At 40.8% G+C, this 9,344-nt stretch overlaps 1 protein-coding gene across 2 annotated transcripts; it reads right to left on the bottom strand.

Moving 5' to 3' along the window:
- Positions 1-2,292: 2,292 nt before the first annotated feature.
- fbxo7 (F-box protein 7) lies at positions 2,293-8,651 on the bottom strand. 2 transcript variants are annotated; one of them, XM_084909189.1, is made up of 10 exons: positions 8,564-8,651; positions 7,445-7,570; positions 7,118-7,361; positions 5,397-5,648; positions 5,169-5,313; positions 4,984-5,067; positions 4,809-4,904; positions 3,567-3,743; positions 2,921-2,961; positions 2,293-2,697 (listed from the first exon to the last, which is right to left on the bottom strand). In XM_084909189.1, the coding sequence occupies exons 1-10, from the start codon at positions 8,596-8,598 to the stop codon at positions 2,389-2,391; spliced, it is 1,509 nt and encodes a 502-aa protein (XP_084765315.1). In that variant the 5' UTR covers positions 8,599-8,651; the 3' UTR covers positions 2,293-2,388. The 2 variants fall into 2 exon arrangements, with proteins under 2 accessions (XP_084765315.1, XP_084765316.1); XM_084909190.1 differs by having other exon boundaries at positions 8,505-8,591.
- Positions 8,652-9,344: the final 693 nt, after the last annotated feature.

Raw genomic sequence — 9,344 nt, 5'->3', positions numbered from 1 at the left:
CTGGACACTGAACACCACACAGCTGGTCAAGAAGGCTCAGCAGCGGCTGTATTTCTTGAGGAGGCTGAAGAAATTTGGTATGTCGGCCAAGATCCTCAGCAGCTTCTACAGCTGCACTGTGGAGAGCACATTGACCAGCTGCATCACTGCATGGTACAGCAGCACTACTGCTATGGACCGCAAAAGCCTGCAGAGAGTGATAACAACTGCGGAGAAGCTCTTCCCCACTGCTATCAGACTCCTGAACAGCTGACCTACCTTAACTGCAATTTGCACATCAGGACACTTTGCACACTAAGTTCATTTTGCACATTAAGCTCCTTTGTACATCCGTCGACATCGACATCTGCATACCCCACTTGTCTTCACTTACTTATTTTTTTTTACTTATTTATCTTTCATTATTTTTATCTTTATTAATCTTGTTCCTTCAACCTAACTTGGCATTTGTGTATAGACAGCAAAGGAAGAATTTCATTGCACAGAGAAATGCTATTTCTTCTGTACACATGACAATAAACACTTTGAATCTACAGGGTGGGCCATTTATATGGATACACCATAATAACATGGGAATGGTTGGTGATATTAAAGTCCTGTTTGTGGCACATTAGTATATGTGAGGGAGCAAACTCCTCAAGATGGGTGGTGACCATGGTGGCCATTTAGAAGTCGGCCATCTTGGATACAACTTTTGTTTTTTCAATAGGAAGAGGGCCATGTGACACATCAAACTTATTGGTAATGTCACAAGAAAAACAATGGTGTGCTTGGTTTCAACGTAACTTTATTCTTTCATGAGTTATTTACAAGTTTCTCTTTGTTCACAGCCATTGACATGTTGAAGAGGTTAACACGTGAGGAGCGGATCGAAATTGTGTTGATATCTGGTGAACGCAGTAACCGGATCATTGCAGCAGATTTCAATGCAAGACACCCTACGAGACCACCACATGCTACAGTTAGCAAACTGCTTGCTAAGTTTCGTGAAACTGGTTCAGTGTTGGATTTGCCAAAATGTGGACGCAAGAAAACTGTCACTAATGAAGAAACATCAGTGGCTGTCCTAGCTTCATTCAGCAAGAGCCCACAGCGTAGCACTCGCCGTATGTCACTGGAGAGTGGCATTAGTCGAACATCCCTTCGGCAGATATTAGCTACTCACAAATGGCACCCTTGACCCAGATCGGCGCACAGAATTTGCAGAATGGGCAAAACAAAAATTGGAACAGGACCCTCAGTTCACGCAGAAGATTTTGTTCAGTGATGAGGCAAACTTTTATGTGAATGGTGAAGTTAACAAACAAAACCACCGCTATTGGTCTGACACTAACCCACATTGGATGGATCCCTCCAAGACTGTTGGACCAACAAAAGTGATGGTTTGGTGTGGTATATGGGGTACAACGATAGTGGGTCCATTCTTCATCAATGGTAACCTCAAGGCCACTGGATATTTGAAATTGCTACATGATGATGTGTTTCCCTCTTTATGCACTGAAGCTGGCACGTTCCCTGAGTTTTTCCAGCAAGATGGTGCACCACCACATTATGGGTGCCAGGTCCGAGCATTCCTAGATGAACAGTTTCCTGGAAAGTGGCCAGTTGAATGGCCCCCAAGGTCTCCCAATCTGACCCCCTTAGACTTTTATCTTTGGGGTCATCTGAAGGCAATTGTCTATGGTGTGAAGATACGAGATGTGCAGCACCTGAAACTACGGATACTGGATGCCTGTGCTGGCATTTCTCCTGCGGTGTTGCTATCAGTGTGTGAAGAGTGGGAGAAGAGGGTTGCATTGACAATCCAACACAATGGGCAGCACATTGAACACATTTTATAAGTGGTCAGAAACTTGTAAATAACTCATGAAAGAATGAAGTTATGTTGAAACCAAGCACACCATTGTTTTTCTTGTAACATTACCAATAAGTTTGATGTGTCACATGGCCCTCTTCCTATTGAAAAAACAAAAGTTGTATCCAAGATGGCTGACTTCTAAATGGCCACCATGGTCACCACCCATCTTGAGGAGTTTGCCCCCTCACATATACTAATGTGCCACAAACAGGACTTTAATATACAGTGTATCCATATAAATGGCCCACCCTGTATATTGCATTTTTTAATTGACATTTTTCAAACTTCTTCTGTTTGATTTTTAACCCATAAATAAATGGCTGTCACATAAAATTAAAACTTTAAATTAAAATGTTTACTTTTTTGTCTTTGTGGAACAAAAGGATTTAAACATTTTGTTCAGTTGTGAGGTTATACATGATTCCCAGACAGAATGTTTTAAATTCTGATTTTATTGTGAAAATGAATTTTTGTCAACCCGGAGTCAAACAGGAAGTTATGTCATTGATATGTGATCAGTGACGGAGTGATCAGATGAATCCTCGTCGGATGTCTGAAGGTCGCCCTCCCGTTGGTCGGATTCTGTGGAAGTCGTGGCGAGGTCGTCTGTGCGGGTCTGCGAGCGGGCCTATGGGGTCGTAGCGGGGGCGGGGGAGTAGGCCGTGGGGAAGGTTTGGTCGCTGATCGTATTCCCCACCGATGATGCCCGGCACCGGGGGGAAGTGAGGGTAGGGGATGGGGTGGAAGATGTCTCCTGGATGGAAAGGCAGGAGGGGGCGGGGGCGGGTCGAGGCAGCGTTTCGAAGTTCAGAGCGAAACTTGTATGACTTTTTGTAGAGCTGGAAAACAAATAAAAACAAATTAAATTATTTACACAAAAAATGCCAAAAAAATCAACAACAAATCACATTAAAGCTTAAATTCTGCGAGCTATCATCAATCTGCCCCACATTAGTCTAATTTATTATTACCTTAAAATATTCATATTAAAAACGACACATTAGGAGGTTTTAAGAATTTACAGTTCTTTAGTTATTTACTTTGATAAAGTGTGTTTCTCACCTCTTTCCAGTTTGTGTCTCTGGATCTGCCTGAGCCTGAATCTGAAAAACGGCAAACACAATCAGTCACTTTAATTATAATGATTTTGTTGAAAAACTGGACAATAACAATAAATCAATCAATAAACCTTTATTTAATGGACTCATTTCACAACTTCAAATCTGTGTAAATTTAGAAAATATTTTGATACTTTTTAGTTAATTTATTTCTAAAACTATCTTAAACACGGTGGACATTCAGGTGTTTCCCCCACAATTTCTGCTTATTTGTGGAGAAAATAATGACTGATTTGTTTTTACATTTTTTAAATGTTATTTGCTTTTTTAATGCTGTCATTTAAATTCTCTTATTCAGATTCTAATATTTAATGTACAGTATGCTGTTTAAAACTTCACTGAAAATTATTTAATTAATAAGTAAATTAAGACATTATAATAGGTTTTAATAAGTTAATGGTGTTCTAAGGGTGAAAAGCCTGTCATTTTTATACGTAAATGAAAATAGAAAAAAAAAATCAAGAACATCTAAAAACACATGAAAAAGAACATTTAAACAGTGTCAGTGGAACATTTGACCCATAGTTAGAGAAATTTGCAGAAATAATTTTAAAAATAAATGAAATAGTTTTAGGGACTCTTTTTTCCACCTGCGAAGTCGCGGCGGTACAGGTGTCTCCACAGCGACGAGTCTGCTGTGGCGACGTTGAAGTGCCGGCTTACCGCCGACAGTCTGACCACAGAGCGAACGTCGAGCAGGCGGAGGACTCGGAGGAGCAGCTCCGGAGGAAGAGCAGGCAGACCGAACGCCACGGGGAGAGCCATCGCTGAAACACATCACAGACTGTCAGTACCAGACATTAGCATGTTAGTACATTAGCATCTGCTTACAGAGAAACATCATCAATGAAAACTCGACTGAAGCTCATATGAGTCAAACAAGCTGTTCCTCTAAAGCAGCTTCCCAAATGTTTCGGGACAGATTTTACTAGAATTCTTCGGGATATTAACATGAAATAGTTTATTACAAAACAAATGAGTTTGTGTGAAAAGAAAAACTAGAAAAGGAAACTCTGTATGAACTCAAGTCTGAAAGTAAAAAACGAATTTAAGATGGCAAAATAATCTGTAATCCTTTTTTTTTTTTAAACTCATGGCTTCATAGGTTGGGATGAAACCTTTCATGGACACTCATATAACTTCTTTATCCAACACTTTTTTACTACAAATAAAAGTTATTTGTTCTTTGGTATTTAAATAAGATGATGTAGTTGATAAAATGGGATTTCGATCAAAATATGTTTTGATCATAAGAAACGTAAAATTGAGTGTCATCTACATGTAACTTTTAAAGCTGCTAATCTTCTCAGTTCGAAGCACATAGAAGTCAAACACCAGAGGACCTAAACTGGAACCCTGGGGAACACCGTAGGTGATAAAATACAGAATAAATTTGACTTTTAGAGGCACTTACTGCTAATTTATGGTGAAGTTATTTAATAATGTAATCCCCTTAAATAATGCAAGTTAACAGTTTAAGAGACGCTTTAATTACATGTCAAAATGTCTTAAAATTTTTGATAAAGCTGCAAATTCAAGGAGTAATCTTTTAATTTGATATAAATTTAAATAACTTTCATTAAGATTTTGATTGGTTAATATAATTCTCTTTACCCTGTATGTTTTTTATGAGTGGGATTTTGAGTTTTACATTTTAATTTTAATGAAATTGAACATCGATTTAAATAAAATCTTTCTTAAACTCACTAAAAGCTGTAACATGGCTAATGTTCACAGCAATTTAACTTCTCTGAGGTTTTCTCTGATTAAAGCTGATGAACTGGATGATGTCAGCACCAACATGTTGTGACTCATCTGAGAGGGGGCGTTACCTTCTCTGGCGGTGGCGATCAGTGGGTACGCCAGCTGGTCTTTGAAGAGTCGGGACAGTTTGCTGAGGTCTTTAAATGCTGCTGCTGCACTTCCTCCTGAACAACATCAGACACAGAAGATTAATCAAAGACGCTCCCGTGCTGGTGGCGTTATGCCATCCAATCACAGCTTTACCTGGCCACTCGGTGGTCACGTAGCTGGATGCATTCAGACACAGTTTGCGGACAGTGTCGACCGTTTCTGTAACCTTCAGAGTCGCTGCATGAAGAAGAAACAGGTTAGAAACACAGTGGGAGTTGGACACTAAAAAGGTCAATGGTCAAATAAAAATAAATTCAGCCCATTTAAAGAGGACTCACTGTTGATGACGAGCATTGGGCCCATGCACACAGCCACCACCGAGGCCAGGCTGCTCTCACACAGAGGATGAGTGTACTGCAGCTTGTAGACTCCACCTGCACACCTCCATCCAGCAGGCATCTCACCGGGCTTCAGCTCGGTGCCCTGTGGAGGCGCACACACTTACTCAAAGCGTCTGCCTTCACCTGTTTACTCAGCAGGATGTTAACCTGTCCCCCTCGCCTCACCTGAGCAATGAACCCAGTCTCGAGCATCAGGAGATGTCCGGCCACCATGATGGCATCATTGGGACTTGTGGGCTGGGCCGTGTGGTACAGGAGCTCCAGAGAGAGTGGTGCCTGACCCTCCTCGGCCTCACCGCACAGCATTGGCTCCCAGATGGTGGCTGAAGATTCAGAGTCCAGCATCTCACAGGACGGCTGGGACTCTGAAAGGACTGCAGGACCGGCAGCCCCACTGACACTGCTGCTGCTGCTCGGCTGTTTACCAACAACAAAACTGTGAGCTTGGGCACGTCTACGCCCCATCGTCAGGTCTGATGAGCGACACGGCACAGGCTAAAATAATCTGCTGTTGTTTCTTTGTTAATAATAACTTAAAATATAAAACAGACACGAACAACATCAAAAACAACAACCTGCCATAAACAGGTCAAGGCTGATCTCCTTTAATGTTACAGCTGACCACAAACATCAAAACACAGTCAGATCCATAAGTACGTGAACAATGATGCCTCTGCTGACCAGCCTTTGAAAATGCAGGACTATAATTGGCTGAAATTCCTGAACAGTTAATGCAACACTTTGTTGACTCCTTGTGTTAAAGCTCAAAGTCTTATTGTTTGATATGAAATATTCTGTGATGACCCACGAGGCTAAACTACAAAGGCTCTGTCAGTTTTCAAATACTTGTGGTCACAACTGTAAAAGACAAACAGCAAGGGGCCTGGATGGGAACCTTGTGGAACACCGTACGATTATAAATCAGTGTTTGTCTTCATTTTGAGAATGATAGGGAATTTTAAAATACCGTCAAACCATTACACAGATTTAACGCCCACTATGCTCTTCCAGTGAGTTTGTTTTTATTTTTTGGCACCAGTAACACTGGAGACCATCTCCTGCAATGGGTAAAGCTCGTCCTTTTAAACCTTTGCAGAACTTTGTTTTTCTCTCCAGCTGTTCATGAGACGCACATCTGTAAGGATTTAAAAGTGCCCAAAGCACCAAATATCTAAACGCTTCTCAGGCTGACTGAGACTTCGCTATTTAAAAATGTGTCTGGTGATGTGAAGCTGAGGATGTGTCTGAAAATGCTCCGTTAGACTCCTGCAGCTTTCCAGATGTGAAGATTTCTACTGCTGTGAGAGAGCCGGTGCTTCCACGATGAAGGCTGGCATGCCCATGACTTTTAACTGTTCTTTAAACCAAAGTTCCCTGAAAGCTTGTAAGTATCAGGTGAGAAAGCTTTTGAACCCGTGAGTTCGTCCAGCTCCAAACAAAACATCTCAGGTTTCAGAGGCACAGCTGGTTCACCTAAACACTTTCAGTCTGATGCTGCTGATGCAAACTGAGATGAGTCAGTGTCATCACTGTTGGATGATGTGAAATTAAGTGTGTCACCGTGTGGATCCACAGAAGAGAAGCTGTGAGAGGGGTGTGGCCCTTTAAACCAGCTTTAACCCTTGCTGTGTGCTCTGTGGTGTGTCTGTATTCGCGAATTATTTTATGTCATAATTCAGCTCATAAAAACACGAGAAAGTAAAACAGAAACTGTGCACTGAAGCCAGAAGTATGTGGATGCTTTCTGGGCCTGTTTCTGATCTCTGGCCGAGGCAGTGTACAGTCTGTGTAGACTGACCTCCCACACATGGACTGGAAACAGGCTCGATATGTCTCACACACCTATCCAGCCCACCTGAACAACCTGCTGGAGGTGAACATCATACCTGAGTGGAGGCCATGATGGGGGTCTGCTGGCTTTGCCTCTGGTTTGCAGAGCTCTTGGCTGCCATGTAGGTGGAGCTTGTAGACGAGGCTGAGCTGGTTGAAGCGGCGGCAGCTGTGGCTTCAGACTGAGGCAGATGGACACAGATCAAATCTCCGGACACGATGCCGCAGGACGCCAAAGTCTGAGCAGTGTCTGTGAGCAGCTTGGAGCCGTTCAGAGACAAACCAAACTCTGTGTCTGAACTAAAGCACAAGTAGGGAGTCAAATAACTGAAACTTTATAAACCACAACTCAGATTACAGAGTTAGACGTGTGCAGCACCGACCTGAGCCCATGTGAGGACAACAGCATCTCCTGGATGTGATCTCTGAGCTCTTTCAAACTGGGATCTTCTCCAAGTAACTCCACCCGGCTGGTCTGCCTGTTGATCCGAACTCGCAGCTTCATGATTCTGCTCACACACACAGACACAGGAAGAGGACTCACACTAAGTAATGCACAGACTGCAGAGGGCCATGATGCTCTTAACAGAACTGTATTCACATGTTTGGATTTTATATCACTCAGTCTGATTTTTCATATAATTTTATTTCCATGTTGTATTTAATATTTTATTTATATGCAACTTTGTTTTATTCCTTTATTATTATTATTATTATTATTATTATATTTTTTCTTCATTTTAATCATCTTTCTATTAATGTTTAATTGTTTCATTTCTAATTTTTACTTTAAAATAATTATTATTTTTGTATGTAATTGTATTCATTTCTTTAGTATGTATTAATCTATTTCATTTTTTGTTATCGGGTTCTTATTTTTCGTTTCTTATTTTATTTGTGTTTCTCATAAAAATATGTTGTCAAATTTCACTAAAAACGGATAAAAAGTGAATGGAGTCTGGTGAAAAGATTCCAGCTGCTAAATCAGATCAGCAGTGAACAGTGACGTAATATCTAATGAACTTTAACTAACATTAATTTAATCTGTGCACATATTAAAAAAGTATCACGTGATTTTTACTGTGCACAAAGTGACTCTGATTCAAATCCAAACCTCACAGTAAACGTTAGCTCATTAAGTACGAAACCTCATTACAAATCTGCCAAATTTAACTTTTGATGAGTCACTAATGACGTGTTGAAGTTTCTTAGCAGCTTTAGCTCCGCTTTACCGCTAAAACGTCACATTTAGAGGATTTTCGTTCATTTTGCGCTGATTTCAGAGCGTCGTTGGTTCTCTGTGAGGTAGAAAAATATGTAAAGAGCTGCGTGAAAACAAACGTTTCGTTTTCGTTTCCGCAGTCTAATCGTTAGCTAATGTTTCACTGACGCTGCTGCTGCTTAGCGCGGGTTAGTGTTAACTAACTGGACTAACTAACTAACCGGGTTAAGGAGCGTTTGTAGTTCTGAAAGCTGGAAGTCAAACAGAAGAACACTCACACCGTGAACTACCGGGAAGACATCCACGACTCTTCATGTGCTTCTCTGTAAACACACAAACCTGCAGCGCCCCAAAACACGCACACACCGCTTCCGGGATGGATTTTCACAATACAACACGTCGAGGGCGCTCAAATCAAAAGTTTATAAACCAAAGTTAAAAAAAAAAAAAAAAATCTTAATAATTCTGTTAGAATAAATGGATTATGCCGTAAAAAGGCCCAACTTTTCAAAATAACAACTTTTATTAAATTAGATGCATGTATTTATATTTTTTATTTATATGTACGCATGCATTATGTTGCTTTGTGTAGATTCTGCTTTTGTTTTGAAGGCTTGTCACTAAACTTCCTGAATCATTATCCAAAATAAACTTTCGTAAAACTACAAATACGGCAACCGAGCTGCATGAAATCCTGAGTATTCTCCAGAACATGTCGATTGGTATGAATCAATCTGCAGGGGAGATACAATTAATCATCTTTATATACTGTTTAAATAACGGCATTTTATGTTCCCCAAAAGGTTGATTCTGTTAATCTGGACGTAGCGTTTTCAGTGGGAGAAACGTTTCATCACTCATTCAAGTGACTTCTTCAGTCTCAGCTGACTGCAGGTTTCCCCAGCATTATAAACAGTACATTTGCACGATGACTGAAACTACCCCACTGAATGAACGGTGGGCTGTGAGGTCAGTTCCTTGATCATTAATATGCAAATTCTCATTATCATTGATCAATAACCACTGATCGAAGCCCGTTGATCAAAGCATATTGATCATTG

The sequence above is a fragment of the Perissodus microlepis genome, chromosome 17 (genome assembly GCF_051167445.1).
Source record: "Perissodus microlepis isolate ML-2025 ecotype Zambia chromosome 17, ASM5116744v1, whole genome shotgun sequence".
Classification (NCBI taxonomy): Eukaryota; Metazoa; Chordata; class Actinopteri; order Cichliformes; family Cichlidae; genus Perissodus; species Perissodus microlepis.
Note: the sequence above shows the minus strand (reverse complement) of the source record. Positions and strands in the feature narration are given on the sequence as shown.